This window comes from Anopheles nili, chromosome 3, assembly GCF_943737925.1.
Source record: "Anopheles nili chromosome 3, idAnoNiliSN_F5_01, whole genome shotgun sequence".
NCBI lineage: Eukaryota > Metazoa > Arthropoda > Insecta > Diptera > Culicidae > Anopheles > Anopheles nili.
Genome location: NC_071292.1, coordinates 36,552,013 through 36,570,003, shown reverse-complemented (window position 1 = coordinate 36,570,003; position 17,991 = coordinate 36,552,013). Strand labels below are relative to the sequence as shown.

At 33.5% G+C, this 17,991-nt stretch overlaps 1 protein-coding gene across 1 annotated transcript; it reads left to right on the top strand.

Annotated features, from left to right (window-relative positions):
- The first annotated feature begins 10,717 nt into the window (after window positions 1-10,717).
- On the top strand, window positions 10,718-17,041 carry LOC128724171 (short neuropeptide F). Its single transcript, XM_053817936.1, has 5 exons — window positions 10,718-10,805; window positions 11,814-11,971; window positions 12,061-12,246; window positions 12,370-12,588; window positions 17,036-17,041. The coding sequence occupies exons 1-5, from the start codon at window positions 10,718-10,720 to the stop codon at window positions 17,039-17,041; spliced, it is 657 nt and encodes a 218-aa protein (XP_053673911.1).
- Window positions 17,042-17,991: the final 950 nt, after the last annotated feature.

The window sequence follows — 17,991 nt, the reverse complement described above, 5'->3', positions numbered from 1 at the left end:
CTTCAACCTGTTGTGCAGAGAAATCGTGAGGTGGATGAAAGCACAGATAAAAGCAGTTTTATATTTCCATCGAACCAGTGCACGTGTGACCGTTTGAAAACCTATTGAATTAATCTTATCGATTGAAAAAAGTAATCCAACGGGTTGATTAAGTGTGTAAACAAAAGTTATTACTGTTTATTGGCTGAGTAACGTTTTATGTAAATCATCGGCACTATTAGTGATTTCGAACAGTACAGCTTCGACTAAATTTCGGTGAGCATTAAACATGTTGTGTTAAATTGTGATTTTTACTTTCTAACAGTGTTTTTTTAACGTTAACTTGTTTGGCATATTTATTTAAATATCCATGAATTGTAGACCAATCGCAACAAGACCAATTTATTCCTTTGAATACAAAACATAGGACCCAATTATAATCAACGTTTCTAAAGTTTCTTCGCGCTATATCAGTGATTTTCTAAAAAAAAATCGCTTTGTTAGAAGGAATTGCAAAAGAAAAACTCTAAACAAAGAATGTAAAAATTGTACAAATTCAAATGTAACGTGTGTTATGAATAAAAATAAAGAACTACTTCTAAATTTTGCTCTGGCATCAAATATAGGTTGTTTGTTAGTTAAGTTCAGTCAAACCTGAGAAGTTCATTGCATCTCAGTTACCCATTTTTGGTGTAGAAAATAATGTGCCATTATAAATATATTATGCATTATCTGCTGGTGAATACGAACAGTTCAATCCTAAAGAGTAATTTATTTTTATCATATAATGGAAAGGGAAATAAACCAACTAGTAAGCTTCTAAATAGTTTTATCAAACTAGTTTAATTAACTATAAAAGTAAAACCAAAGGTGCAAGCAGTTATGTATCGGCTTGTGCTATATATGTCACATCTATTAGATTCTGCTCTGTATATCACAGTTTATGCCTTTCATCCGTATGCAAATCAAAACTAATGCAATACTTATCAAATCAACATTTTTTTTATTTTTAATTGAGTGTATTTATTTCATTACCATTATGTTTAGATTTGGTAAAACCAATAACAAAATTAACTTCTTTTCATTCTTCCTTTGTTTCGATTCATAAACAAAATCCACATGTCTTTCCCCATTTAATCGTTTTACTATCATACGCTCACTTTATTCCTTTTTTGTCAAAGTTTTTTAATTGTGATTTTCGTCCGATGCCAAAAGGCAAATGTAGAATACTACGTATGCACGATTACCAGTACGTTTTGTGCTACTGAAGCAATTAGATTCATTGGTGTAACAGGTGCATGTATACCCTTGTTACACACTACGATTGCGTTGCCAAACAGGCCGTATTACGAAGCATATACTATACATATAATACCAATTTAATTTTCATTCATCCATGCATATCATGAATTACGTAAAATAATACTACAAACATCCAACAAATCTATCATTTTATTGCCAACATCCTTAGCCATAACCATAAGATGTCCATAGCATATGAAACATGTTTATGCACTCAATTTTTGTTCAATTTTTTTTATAAGCAATACTGCACTCTTATTAAATTTTTTCAATTAATCATTATATCGGAAGCTGCAATATATGTATCTATTTAATGCAACTATCTAAAAAAATAGCTATTAGTTTCTCGATTGCTCAAATGATATTTAGCCAAAAATTTAAGTTTCCGCTTTACTCGTTACCCAAACAAGTAATGGAAACTAGGGTGAGATAAAACATATCTCATCAATGCGTTGACATGAACGATAATTGCTTTAAATCAAATGTGACAGGGATTCATTAAGGCTTGCATCGAAGTCCTAAGCTACATCTGATACCAAAGGTTATGTTTAGATTTTGGTAAATGATAGATGTCCTAGATGACATTACCCTAAAATTAATTGTCCATCTAAAATTTTATTCATAAAATATCAACAGGATACAGTTTCCTATTATAATTTAATCGAAGGCATTGTTCAGCAACCATCCATTAGCATTTTTAGCTAACTCCATTAGTTATCAACTTCTTACAAAAAGACTAAAACTGCTACAATTATCCTGTACACTACATTGTACGAAACAATGCTATGATCTGTTTTGCACGGAGAGAATCTAGGACCAGTAGAAACAGAAATAGTATAAGTGTTAGGATATGTGGAATTATTTAATACAAACGTTAAAAGACATGTTTTTATTTTGGATATAATGTAGCCTTCAGTCCATGGTTTAGAACTCGGTAAAATAGATGCCGTTTGATTTTATTTTTAATTTTCTCACGTTTTGAACAACTCTGTTAGCCTTGTGTAGTGTAAACCTTATTATTTTGAACAAAAGCTGTGTGTTCAATTTCGTGAATATCAATTTTTATCAATTTTTGGGTTATCCAATGCAAGTTTTAATTTTCTGTTTTGTTTATCAATGTGCCCATGATACCAAAATATACTTATTCATTCATAAACAATATCCTTAAAAGTAATATCCCGAGGGCAATTTGCTATATGCTTTTTCATTTTTGCATTTTAATTTTTGTCAAAAGAGTTTGCCTATTAAAATAATCGTGGTAAAAAAGATAATATTGGTAAACTATTATGATACGATTAAAGAAAGGAATAAAATGGTCCGCGATTAGTATCAGTTTTCAATTTAACGATAGTCGCTTAACATACGTACTACCTTTAAAAAACCCTCATCATTGGCTTGCCCATGCTACGCATCAATTAGAGATATTTTTTTTAGTTACCGAAATATGATATGTTTCTTAAACACACGAGATTACTTTTATTTCGTTCATATACCAACATTCCTTTTCTTTGTAGTTACTCAAGATTGATGTTTTCCTTTTTTTACATTTACAAGATCAAATCGGATAACGCGCATAGGGTACTATGCATTTTTTTTCTTTGATAACGGTTTCCTTGGTTTCTCACTGAGAGCAGCAAAATGATAATAAATTGCGGAAAGGCACAATGATGTAACATTTTATAAATCATTAGCTCGCAACATTTTTATAGATCTGCTTGGTTGAATGCACTCACACTCATAAGGTTCACGTGGTTGTGACGAAAAACTCCCGAATTTTAGTATCAGAGATGATAACAACCGATAGGTATGCCTATCACTTCTATTCATTCTCTTTCTTTGAGCTATAAAAAATCATACTAATTTAAATCTTCAAAGAATAACCATAACACTATATAACATATGTTATATATACTCTTTAGATACTCTTCCACGTACTTTTCGACGGAATCAGAATCAGAAGGAATGTCGTTTTTTAAGAGATCGTTATACAGGGTCTTGAATGATGGATATACAATATCAAATCATGAAAATCTCTCAAATGCTTCGTTCAATGTGAGAAAAATTAATGCCTGTTTCACGAAACTCCGTCATCTAAGGTTGTTGCCAATATATTTTACAAAACCTAAAACCTATGAAAATCATATGAGTAAATTAGCGAATTTGAGCGATTTTAGTTATAGAAACTAACTTGCTTAGTAGTCCGTGACAGACCATATTTTTTGAATCACCTCTGATCGTATGTAATATTACCTCTGATCGTGTATAATATCAGTCTCATAAACTGTGGAATACATACTCGTATATATACGTATAATACGTATGCAATACAACATTTTTGAAATTAAAAAAAAATGAGTTGTTATCGTACTTGAAAAAATACGGTTCTTTTAAGTCTCTTCAAAATGAATATTCAATACTTTATCCGTATTATAATCAAATTTTTGTTAGTATTGAGAAATAAAACTTACATTAAGAACACATTAAGCAGTGTTTAATCTTCCATCTTCTTTCCAACCCATAATCTATCCTTTTGAAGCCTACCAAATGCGAATCTCTACCTAAAGAAAAGCAGATCTAAGTAAAGATTGAAGGCACCATTCATTTATTATTGCTTCATGTTGGGCTTGCTGTAATATGCGAATCCACACCACATGAAGACCAAAAAAAGAATATGATGCCTTACTGGTGTTAAGCTACGCTACAATTATATATTATACTTATCACCCATGGTTTCAGCTTATTTTCCCACATATTCCTGCACCCTGGTTTCAGACTGGCTGCACGACTATTGTTGTAAAATGAGCCTTTACAATGGGGTACACAACAGCAGTAAAAGAATTTTTATTGTCCTGTACTCCTGTGTTCAGCATGGCAGTGTGCTTCGTAATGTTGACAGAAGTTCAAGTGATGTTGTAGCAAATGTTAGCGTGTCCGGCTGGAGTGAGAGTTAAGATGAGATGTTTCGAGCCCCATGTGATTCCATATCTGAATTAAGGTGTAAGCTTGCACAAGGCTTGGGTGGTGTGACTTTCCCTTCCATTTCCTTCGCCGTCATAGCATCCAGTTTGAAGAAGTATGCAGCTGGAATTATACAGCTTGAATGAACATATGCAACGAACAAAATACTTTGGATTACATGGAGTTTACACCATTCTTCTTAACGACGTACACTCACCGACATGCACGATCAGAAAGAAGTACATGCCATGATTGCAATTTGTCTTTTGCTTAAAATTTATCTAATAGTAATCTGCTATAGTTTCCCATAACTCAACCGTATATCGAAATATTAACGTGTGCTAATAAACCTTTTTTCGAAAGATAAATAAATACATTTATTTTTTTATATGTTTATTGTTTTTTTTTTAAATATATTTCTCACATAATATTTTTTCCATGAAATTATTTAGAAGAATCTTACCATGTACGTTTAAACATCATGTAAAACTATAACGTAAAACTTCCTCGTGAAACAACCATATCAAACAAGGTTAGAAAGACGGAGAATCTAATCCCTTTTTAGGCTACATGTGCACCATTCAAATTTCATTGTCCCCTTTTCAGTCATGTTTAGTGAAATATTTGGCTCCCTGCCCTTTGCTTGTGAAGAACAAGCAACACGATTATTCACATGATGTTACCAAACATTAGGTTTGTTTCACCAACAATTCATAAATTATGAGAAAAGTAAGCTTGTTTACCTATTATTATTGGTTTTCATGTGAAACATTTTTTTTTATTTTATGCCTAAGTAAATTGCATTTCAACGTGAAGATCTGTAAAAGGCAACTTTAAGCAATAGTGTTAAAAGCAATTGACTTCTTTTTATCTTGTGTTAGGATCGTAATATCCAAACGGTTCCAAAAAACGACAGTTCTTATTCTTCTAATATTTTTGATTTATTTATCAACACTGTCGTAAGTATTAAATGAAAAAAACAGCGTTGATTACTGGTTTGTTTGTTAAATATGTCCCAATTGAAAATTTATTGTTTAAATACGCCCGTATTACTTTCATCGATATTGCGGAAGCGGTTAAATATATTGTGCTAACTGAAACAAGACTACCAGGCTCGTGCAGTCGTACGTTTAGCTGCATTTAATATGAATGAAAATTTATTTTGTCGTTTTGTTCATTTTACCATTTTGTTCTATGCTTTTCTGGACCGGATAAGGGTTTCCTGTTAACAGCCACCACATGTGATACATAATATGATTATTTACTAACAAGCATCGCTTAAACGAATTTTAATTCAACGAATATACATGTTTTTTTTTTACTATTTTTATAAACCTATTATCAAAATAGTAAAATTTTGTTTATTTAGTAGTAGTGAAGAAGTCAATATTATATTTATATAATAGTAGGGAAATTATTATATTTTATTATGCAGACGTAACTATTGTTTACAAAATATAAATGGAAAAGATGTTTGCTTTAAAACGTTGCGATGGGTTTTATCATAGAATAACTATATTGTTAATTAGGTTGTATAAATAATCATGTTCAGCAATTGGAAATTTCAAACAAAATTAGGAGGATAGAAGAGCCTGTATTTTATTTTGCAACTAGATGATTTTCTCAATTTCATCTGGGTATATGATGTTTTACGAAATAACTTTCATCTTCGTTCGACCAGGTGGTATCCGACTACGGATCAATCTTGGGCACTAATATTTATATAAGAATTTATTTATAGAAACTGTTTTTTATTTAATAGATAACAGAAGAATTTAAGTTTTACAATGGTGCAATACAAACTTTATTTCATAGTTTGCAATAAATTAAGCTCTTAAATCGCTTAAATCTTAAATGGCCTACGGCTTTGAATTGCACTGACTTTAACATAAATCCAAGGAAATTCGAAGTTATGATTCAAGGGAAAAAAATTATGTTTATAAATAAAATTAGTCATTTTACTGACATGATAAACACGATATGAGTATATCTAGATTTCCCTAAGCTATAATTTAAATTTTCACTATTGTTATAAATATTTGAAACTCACCTATATCATGCCTTTAGTTCATTTGAACGGATAATATTTGTAAAATAATAAATAATTAAGGTTATAAATTCAAATTAAACAGCTGATATGAAATGGGGTTGTATAATGTTATAATGATGTAATCCTTCGGAATAGATTGCACCAGATTCTTAAGCATTTGGGGTTATTTTGAAAATATCATTAAAAAATTTAAAAGTAATGTAGTTACATTGCATTTTACAATGTATTTTATATTGGAATTTAAAAAACCGATAATTTTACATTTTAATTAATATCACCAGGTACAAAGAGGTAATCACTTTGTAAGTTGATAGACTACTTTCAGGAGATAAAGACTTACATTCAAATTGATCCGCTTAACACGCATGGTAGCATAGAAGGACTGTACGCTTTCAAGGTTTTCTTTAAGGGTATCGTAAGATAGGAGCTAAAGCTCTAACGATCCTCTTCTAATATCAATGCTGAGCAAATAAGGGTGTGTATCGTATTAACAAATCTCGGCTTGCTTTTTAATAGACTTTTAGAATGCTTTTCGCATTTACGCATTTGAGTGCCTTTTTCTATCTGCAGAAACAAAATAGCTTTAAATTGGAAGGAAAAGTTTCTTTTTTACTAATGCCATCTATTTTCAAAGTAAACAGTAGTGTTAACCATTATACGTTTAGTGTTAGCTTAACACTTTTTTATATTTCTTATTCTTCATCATTCAGACAAAATAAATATCAATTGTCACCTAGATTATACCGGCAACAGTATGCCAAAGATGGTCGAAGTTAAAATTATCAAAGGAAAATAAATCTACTCTTAATTATATTCAGCAAAAAATTGCCGAATAAACAAATAAATGTATTGGACATAAAAAGAATGATTGAAATGAATATCGACAAATTGAATTTAATATCTTTCCAAGGATTAGTCTTACCCATATATCGATAACAACCATAAATCGAGTAAAAGAAATGATAAATTTCCAAGGAACAGCTTAGAGTCTAAAATCGTATAAAGATATAAAGCATATGTCGTTCCGCGACACTGCAAAAATTATTCATTAAATTTAATAATTAGGTGGACGATTGATTGATATCCATATTTCAATCCATATTTCAATGACAGCCATATGCGTACGTTGTATATAGCTGATGTTTGTCGAATGCATTGATACGTTAATCAACGGCATGCTTCAATGACTTGCTCAGTTTCCTTTAATCAATATATCATGAACCTTTGCAGGTTAATTACTTGCAAAGCAAATATCCTGCAGCATTAAGTCTACAAAATAAGAAAATTTTGAAATTCGCAAGTATATTTGTATCTTGGAAATACACATATATATGTAGCTTGATTCAAATAATGAAATTTATAAACATGAAAATCAAGTTTTCCTCAAAACATATTTTAATTCGTAATATCATTTATTTCACTACATCATATAACCGTGAAGTATCAGTGACTTTTAACGTAATCTAAACAACATATGTGCAATCTAGCCGTATACAAGATCCAGGCTAAGGCGCCCTCTCATAGATCCGTTATCGAGCCAATCGATACCATCCATGGGTACCTCATTCCTAAAACCTATCGATGTGTCTAATTGATGATACTCATTTAATAAAGTGTGCATAATTTAAACAGTTTGACGTTCAACTTGTAAAGATAACATGCTTACAAACAATCATGATAAGACATCATGATAAAACAGTAAAACAATGTAATACAGAGCTGCAGTCTGGATTGAATGCATGATACTAATCTTCCTTAAGACGAAAATACATTGAAAATCATCTGCAATATTCAAATAGTAATATTTCTCAAAACTCTAAAAACATTGTTACTATTGTATGTTTTATGCTCCTCAATTTTGATGCTACTAATCGGCGTCATGCAAGCTGCCACATGTACCTCATCACTTAACGATATACTATTCATGCTCATTACTATCATGAGTAGCATCATTTTGCTGCACGCTAAAAAGCGGATGGAATGTTTATCTTTCCTAATGGAATATCAACTAATGATAGAATGAACAGTAGCTCATTCCAAAGCGCCCTGGACTGGCGAAGTACAAAGTTTTTTATCTATATCTATGTAATATACAGTCATTTCTAGTTCGCTATGCCAATACCATGACAAGGGCTCTGACATTTATGAAAAATTAAGCTTAAAACTTAGCCGCAACTATGCATTTAAAATGTTTTCGTGTACCTTAAGGTAAAATAAAAAATCATCAGTTTCGTATCACAGCAGGGGCTTTTAACCATACAGCTTATGTTTGAGATGCTGCGCAAGAGTTAACGAACGCAAAAATTGTATATTCACGTTTCCATTTTCTGGCATTTACTTTATCTTACCCCAGCAGGAGTTCAATCAAAATATACGAACTTTGGTCAATTCTTTTCGCACAAAGCATAAACACTTTCAATTGCTTTGCATGCACGAGCACCAAGGCACGAGCCGAGTATATCAACGCAGCGTGCGGATAATTTGGAAATTTATTCACACGATTGCAACAACCTGAAGCGTACAACCATTCTGGTTGGGGAAAAATTTTTACATCATCAACGTGTTCTTTGCAATGTTCATACACAAAAACAATTCAATAAAGATTTCAATTTTTTTTTTAATTCTACCATTTAATGCTTTACATTATAGTGAGAAGCATAACACTAAAAGCTGAAAATATTATGGCAATATATTTTTTTTGTTAGGATTTCAATTTTTGTTATATGTTTTTTTTTCTTTCACATTTTCTTGCTACAAAACTTGATCACTGCATTATTTGCATATAAAAGTATCATCATATTTATAGTTACCTGTTTGAATTTTGTTTTCACTACTACGCTTGTGACAAAAAATAAAATCTCTAAAAAATGCGCTAATTTCTATAGAATGCAAAAAAAAACAATGAATACCAGTTACGGCTGAGATTGTTTGGGGAAGCGCTTAACGCTCGCTACGGGTTATTAATATTTTATTGATTTTACATCATTTCCACATTTCTGATACTGATGCTATCGGAGACTAAGGTTGTGCCTGATGTCCATATGCGCGCCTGATCCAGTCAGGTCACTGTTGAAGAATGTGACGCTCTGTTGCATACAGGGGATAGACGAGACCAAAATGCAACCGCTAGGGTACCAGCAAACGCGCAAGAGAGGGAGCAATTTGTCACAAAACTCTATAGAAACGACAACAGGAGAAAAGTACCTGATGATTTTATAGCCACCAGGATCGATCCAAAAGCATGTTTAACATTTTTTTCAAACTTTTCTGATCCTACCTTAAATGAATCAAAGTGATTGCCTTGTATCAGCATGTGAACTAAGAAAGAAGATGCTAAATAGAAACGAATGTTCGTTTTTGTATCCGGAAAATAATAACAATAAACAGCGAAAACAATAAATATAATCGCAAACAATGCTGTCGCTAGGATTCAACCTGCTGGAACTGAAAAACTGTAAAGCAATGTAATCTACTTAAATACGACTATCATTGGCGTTTCAAATGCCCTCGATAACGACGGGTACGTGCCGCTCGCGGAAAATTCTACTAATGAACATTGCAGTACAGGGCAGCAACACCGATAGTAAAAAAAGCAAATCCTTGATTCGATGCACATAATATTTCCGATTCGATTGTATCATAGCAATCCTCGCCGCTGTACAGGGTGAGGCCAATAAAAATATTTTCCTTGAAGTAGATCCTTGCAAGGTTCGTAAAAACATCTGGCTTTCTAACCGTTTAATAGCCGACTGTAAAATAAACCACCTGCTTGCACCGGAAGCAAACAAACATAATGGTTTTATTCAATCCTTATATAAAAGCACCTGTTGTTGATACGCGCTCACAGAGATAAATATCATGTGTTGACCTGCAGTCGAAATCAAGTCCGGGTTTTAAACTAAAATAGCAATATTTTCTACCTTTCATACTGCCCACGATGTTTTTTGCCAAAAAACCAATTAGCCAAAAAATATACTTCGGGCAGAGACTGTTTGTGTCTCAATTATTAACGGAACAAAATTACTCATCTCAATTATTGTCGACTATAAATATGCATGTTCCAAGCAGAGCTCGTAAAGTTTGATCCTTTTAAACCATTTAACATCGCTCTTGTGTGTTTTGTGATATAAATCGATAGGATTGCTATAACTATTGTTTTATTGTAGTGTTAACTCCATTGATTTGTCCACAGCTTTTTTCAGCAAATCACTGCTGGTACAGAATGTTGAGTGCAAGGAAACATGGGATTGGGAATATATTGACAATAAGATATGTATGACGACCATGGAGTCAAATTGGGTACATATTAAATAAACATTTTGTTCCTAGTTTTGCTAATGAGTAATAGTTTAAAGTTACCTTTCCAATATTTTAAATACGTTAATGTTTTCACTAACACGCTATTTTTTTGTTTTTCTTTTGCAGGCTATGTTTCGAATAAACTTAACCACATTCACGTTACTTTTAGTACTCACAGTAGGAAGTTTGATGTCAGACTCGCTGCATTCATCCGATGGTAACTACTAAATTTTATGATATTTTATTCAAACTAATCTAATGCCCCTGGCACATCCCAGACAACAGAAGCTGGATGTACCGTTGAATGTGGAACGCTGTTATGACTCATAAAGCATTAAAATGTCCCCGCCTAATAATAATCGACCCTACTTTCCTACTCTTCCGTTGTCGACAAATATGACCGACAGCCTGCCTGAAACAGTACCAAAAGGCAACTTAAAACTGAGAAGGCGAAAAGCAGATTAGGTCTTTAAAATTGTCTGCTCTACTACCAACCCACCTTACCGACGTAAAGATTCTCCGCAGCCTCGTAGATGAAATTTTCAGCATTCACGATTTCAACTCCTTCTCAGTAACGTAACTAATGCCGTAAGGGATGCTAGGACACCCTCGATGTCCTCACACCCTTCATTGACCGCACCAAACGGAATGGTTACTGGAGGACGAAGATTACTAAGCATCAGTTCGATCCCCGCTTTGTCATGACACCCGTTGCGGGTGCGTGGCCTCAGGTGCTTCAGGGGTGTCTTGAAAACGAAGTACCAGGAAAGGTGGTAAAGGGCTTTGTGTTTGACTTTTGTACAGTCTTTGAATTACAAATGTTGCGCGAACTTAACCTCAAACTTTACGGTGTCATCGTAGTGAAGTATTTACCACTCGCATTTTTGTTCCTCCGTCCAATGTTCGCTTCAGGCATTAGCGGACGAAAGCCTCCGAGAGCGCACAGGGATTTTGTAAATAAACACCAAATGGATTTGGCCTTTCGAAAGTCAACCAAGTGTCGAAACAAAAGCATAATCTGAATCGCATTACTACCATCTACACCACGTCACAATGTGGCTCTTAACTGTCTTAAAAGTGTCTGCTGCTTAGCATTAGACTGGAGTTAATTTAATAGTCAATTTTCATGACAAGATCAATGTATTGAATCACAAATTGCAACAATTGAACAAACATATCATCCTTCGCTTATCTAAGCACTCAAATAAGTTATATCTTGTTTCAGGTACTATGAAAGATCTATATGACTATCTTCTGCAAAGGGAATATGCTGCCCCGGTATCGTACGCAGATCATCAAATCAAACGAAAAGCCGTAAGATCGCCATCCTTGAGGTTACGTTTCGGGCGACGGAGCGACCCTACAGTGGCTCTACGTCCCGATGTATGTTACTCAGCTTGCAGAACATAACATTTTAACTTTGTCTGTACATTTGAAATCCAATTTTATTCCCATTTGCTTGACTGTGGTAGGAGGAAGAACTGATCGATCAAAAAACGATCCGGGCCCCTCAACTTCGCTTGAGGTTTGGAAGAAATGATCCCTTGTGGACGTCGTTCAATGAAAACGCTCTGCTGGAAGAAAACTTTGAAAAACGAGCCCCATCACAAAGACTCCGATGGGGTCGGTCCAACTTGTACGGCAATCTGGTCAATCAGGTATAGTTCGATTTAAACACACACACCGATTGATCGGCATCGCATGCGATGCGGCACCCCTTTGCGTAATGTCGAGGCCAATATCTATTTCATCCATATAATTACTATTTCAAACGTTTCTAGTTTCAAAACGATGATCTTATGCAGCAGAAAGCAATACGGGCGCCTCAATTGAGATTACGATTTGGTAGAACCGATCCTTCCTGGGCCATGTACAATGAACATTCAATTGATACTGACCAGCAAGCTCAGTTGGACAATGAAGCAAATGAAAAACGTGCTCCAACACAGAGACTCCGGTGGGGGAGGTCTGATCCAGCATTGTCGAAAAACTCCTTTGAGGTAAAAAAATATAAAATTTATTATAGCTTATGTTTGGTTTATTTTGTTTTCTCCGGGTGTAATAATTTAACTTTAAATTTAAAATATCATTCTTTTTTTTGTTACACATCGTAATTTATATCTTTTGGTCCCTGTGCAGTAATACGTGTACACATATTTTGAAACATCTACCCGCTTAATTCATAATCAAAATTTTAATGGTGTCACGGGTAGTAGAAATCAATGGACCTTCTGCGTATTCATTTCTCGCATTGTTGCGTTTACAATGACTCACCTCTAAGGACAAATCATCGCAAGTGACGGAAAGTGGAAGCAGCGCAGTTGAGGACAAATAAGCATACCCGTTAACCACCTGAATCCCATCCAGTCGTCGTCATCGGTATACGCTCGCACCGGAACTCTTCTAATGAAAGTACTACTAAATGAAAGAAATAAATCACATTAAACGCTGAACGTTTTGCTGCTGTTGAAGACACCTTCAGATTGCACTGAAAAAACTGATAATGCAAGAGACGCATAATAATATTCGTACTGTTTCACAAGAAATGATATGGAATGAATGTGGATGTTGTTGTTAGTTTTACCTAAATCTATGGTATTTGTTTGAGAAAATCCATTAAAGCTCGTATTTGCGAAAGAGCGAGAGAGGGAGAGAGAAAGAGAGAAGATAAGAGAAACACATTTTCATCGAACAATTACTGCTATTAAGGACAAGCGCATCGCTATGTACAAACCATTACCGCGTTTTGCGATCAAAATGGTGTGAAAAAATAATACACTTAATCCGACAGACAACAAACACAAACCAAACATCATACAAAAGTATCCACATAATTTGACCCACTGAAGGGATAATTTTCTTACACCTTCTACAAAGAAAGCGTAGTTGAAAGTGTCTGGAGCATCGACTCATATTCATTGGCAGCAGTACCAGCAGCTGAAAATATGAAAATCTCCGCCACTGGCTCCTAGCATAAGCAAAACGGGCAAAAGCTAAAAACTAGGATATGTGTTTGCACAAAATTCTTCGCCTTCAGGCAGCGTGTTCTACGTATAATATTATTAAGCAAAACCATGCTTACATACGCTTGCATGCAATATTCCAAACTCTTGTATGTGCATAGATGCCGGTTAAGGTTCAAAATCTACTCCCAAACAAGAAACATAACAAAGCAGTTACAAAAAACAATAGCATCCGTAAGGCAATAAAAAAGCTACAGTTTGCAGAGTTTTGCAACATTTCTGCACTGGCTATTTACATAAAACAGCTTAGCTATATTTTACCAACAGGTTATGCAATTTAGTTTATTAAATACAACTACTGAGTTTACTATCTTCTGCTCTCACCTGTTTAATAACAAACGAACGATGATCATGTGTATGTACATATATTTATAAACAATAAAATACTATCTAGCGGATATAACCAAACACGTCAGTCGAGGTTTTTGTTCCATTTATTTCCCAGTTGATGACAATATCAAGGTTTGAAATAAGCAATTATCATTGATATAAAATTAAATCTTTTCAAAACATAAGTCTATGTACTTATACTACTATGACTACCTATACTACTATGATAGGTATCATTATCCTCAATAAATAAAAATGTTCATAGTTTATTTTAATAAACAAAACTAACCATATATGACCCAAACGAACCAATCCAAAGCTTTCTCAACTCGATATTAAAATATAAAAAATTGTTAGCCACTTTCATTGGTTTATAGTATACAACAACATAACATAAAGGAAGATCCATTCCCTAAAAATAATTATATAAATAATATATTAATTTTTTCTTTTTTAATCATCTCGTCGCCCTACAATAATGAAATAATGGTTTGCAGTTGTTGCTCAACAGAACATTTGCTCAATAATTTACTAACCTTTTCGCTACCACTATTACGCTATGTGCGCGAAATTCACATAAACTAGATATAATTTCAAGTCTGGAAACTGCACTTTCTATTAATGTCGTGCAATGTTTTCACATACAGCTTGGATGATGGAGCTTGGAGCATGGATGATGCAAATGCAACATAGCATCGACATCAAGATTATAAGTGACCTTCCGTGTCGCGTAGTACCAAAGTCAAACAATGTTTACACCACCGAATACTTATAAATGGGGTCAGTACATCGTTTGTCAAGTATGAATTCCTCCTCATTTTGTTTCACGACTACCTGCTATTGGATACGGCACCCAAGTAGCGTAGAATACAAGCATTGCAATGTTCACGGTGCATGATGGCAAAGATGTTTCGTAAAACCATAAACTCGTGATAACACGTATGCATCCTACACTCATAATATGTAACATAGTCGTACTGAACAACGTGACGGAATGGGTTTGAATGATTTTTTGATAAAGTGTTGAAGCATTCAATATGATTTACATTGAGTATAAAGTAACCGAAATCCTACGACCAAATCGATTTCGCATAATGGTTTGTTCAACGAGAAAAAATTGAATGTTCTTCGTTTCTGTGAGCCTACAGCGGTTAATAAATGAGACAAATGTGTCTCCCGGCATCTTTCAAGTTTGCGGATGAACACAAGGCTAACAGAATTTAATATCAAAGTAAAATATACTTCACCAAACCTCAACAAGCAAGTAATTACCTTGTCATCCCCAATCACCCACATTTCGTTTCAGCCGATGTTCATACAATATCGCAATGACTACCGGAATAACAGCTTCAGTGCACAATTTATATTTATTTAAAGTATGCATCTCTCATGTGACTAGCAATAATATCTCGTAAATTGTGATCCCGGCGGACTCACTTTTAATTGTAGGTCTCCATTCCATTGTAGTTTTCCATTCCATGCACCGAAAAATCTGTTCAGTTTCCGTCCAGTGTTTGCACGCCCAACAACCGCATGGATCACAAACCACAATCAAACGCGTGCCTTTAATAGTAGTTAGCTAGCTACCACTGTTATGTGGCTGACTATTACACAACACGTTGGGGAATCTTGTGTCTTTCGCTTCCGTCAGAAACAAACCGAATCCGTGTTGGTTGCAAACGGTGTCGTTTATTATTTTATTAAGCTCAAGCGCATGATGTGGTTCAACAGCTCAACTGCCGCCGGTCATAGAGTGAACTCTACTTGCCCACCTTGGTCAGCCATGAGGACCATAGCTCCCATGTAGGGATGTGGATTAACCTAGGACATCCTGTCGCTTTCAGCCGTGAACCGTTGCTCTACCACTGATAGCCTGTTTGTCTCTTCCTGTAATCTGTTGCTATTAATCCACCGTCATATTTGGTCTTAGCACTTTGCTGCCGGAAGCAATGGCAACTTATCCCGGAAATGCAATTATGAGCACCTTTATTTTGTAATCCCTGCTTTCAGGATCCTTGGATGCAATGAGCTGTATCTTTCTCTGACACGTCGTTATCGGTATTTCATAATTTTGTTACACCTAATTATCGGTCTTAATGCGTTTGTATGTGCACAGTGTCTGTCTGCTGGGTTGCGGCAATACTGTATTCCAGTATTACAGTATTCATATGATGGAAATGATTATTCAAACTTATTTTATTGATTTTATTGATTTTTTTTCGTATGGCGATATAACTGACAATGAATCATTTCTAAAGGAAATTCTTCGCTTTGTTTATCTTTCGCAGGTTTATTGGGTTGCATTTTTATTGATTTTTGATGAACGCTGTTATATAGATGATCAAAATTGATTAATAGATTAATAAATCAGATGATTACATAAGTAGGGAGTATAGATTTATAGAATCTATTTCTAGAATATAATTTTATTAGTTCGTTAATCTCAAATTCATTTCACATAATTTAATAAAAAAATTAAATTGGATAAATGGCGGGTCATTTTTTATTCATTCAATGACCTTTAATTATGAAATTGATATACTATGAATAAAATCAATCTTGTAATATTACTGTATGTATTCTTGGGAATACTTCGGTGTTGTACGGATAAAATCAAACTATATGTTTCGCTGTTGAAAAAATTTCTTCCAGCATACATTCTATTTTATCCAATCAAAGTATCCACTATATATTATCCGGTTACCATCAATATATTCAACCATCATGAAGACTTCATTAAGACCCATCTATCTTTCCCGCTCTCACAACATGCCAAAAGATTTGCTATAACCAACATTTTCCTGCAACTTTGCAAATTCCTTTGACGAATCCATCATCCACATCTGTTTTATTTCTTTTCCTTAAATTATTTATCATATCCACTACTTGATCAAAATTCCAAACATGAGAATTAAGGCGTGTTGCATTAGCGCTGCAACTGATTTGAGATATATAACTAATTTTCAATTAGTTTTTTTTCCGAATTTATAAAAATGTAGATCTCATTACATGCAAAGGAAAAAAAAGGGAAGCAAAAATTTCTCACGTAAGTAAAGATATAAATTTCCGATTTTCGAGTTTTCAACTTTTGCAGATTTAGTTAATTTTTTTTTTGCATTTTATTTGTATTAAAAGATAGATCAATTTGTTAATTGGAAATAGGCTAATGGAGAAATTTTGTCTGGTAAATCATTACTCAACTAACTTGAATACATTTGTTTTACCGTTGTAATTTTTGCAAAACTTAACCAAGAAACCCCTCTGGAAAAAACGAAACTAATACTAAAAATAGAGTTTCAGAACGAGCTGTTATTTTTATTTCTTTAAATTGTATTTAACATGTAGCATTTAAAAACGTTAGAAATTTAAAATTTTATACCAAATTACATTTTATAATAACGTTTTAATTCAGCATATTAAGTGAGAATCCGTTCGAGTTTGTTATTCCAAGCGACCAAAAAGGATTAATTTACTTTTAAATTTTGAACCAATTGAAATTAACTCTTTGAGTTCAAGAGACAAAAATAAAACAAACAATCAAAAGAAAATGAGCTCTGATTCGAAACGGATACTCTAGTTCGAAGGGCTATTAAAATTGCAAGTATATAGTACTTATTATGTTTTGATTCATACATATAATTGTGGAAGTTTTTGCGACAAAACTAACATCTTGCATCATTTTTTATTAAGTTTTTGCTTAATTTTTAAATTAGAAGAATAGTAAAATAGTTAGGCTCATGTCGCATACTCCTTATAAATCATTATAATTTAAACTTCGGATATTATAATTCACAATCGTTTATTTGTTTGGACAGTGTATGATTAATCAATGTTAACATACATGACCATAACAACTTATGAACAATGCGGATATGTTTTGATTTTCTTCAGTAGAATATGAATGAAATTTTTTATAAATCTAGGCAAATAAGGTGGTCTAATTTGTTATGTAAGAGAAAAAGCTTATTCATGTAAGAAATAGTGCATAAAATAAATTAAGTGTAGCAAAAAAGTATAGTTCCAAAAATCCGAAACGATGTGAACAATGAA

What these genes read in the sequence shown, in the direction of transcription:
- LOC128724171 (XM_053817936.1), top strand. Translation starts at nt 10,718, where the DNA reads ATGTTTCGAATAAACTTAACCACATTCACGTTACTTTTAGTACTCACA. An exon ending in CTCGCTGCATTCATCCGATG is followed by an intron (nt 10,806 to 11,813) that starts GTAACTACTAAA and finishes ATCTTGTTTCAG; the next exon opens with GTACTATGAAAGATCTATAT. An exon ending in ACGGCAATCTGGTCAATCAG is followed by an intron (nt 12,247 to 12,369) that starts GTATAGTTCGAT and finishes AAACGTTTCTAG; the next exon opens with TTTCAAAACGATGATCTTAT.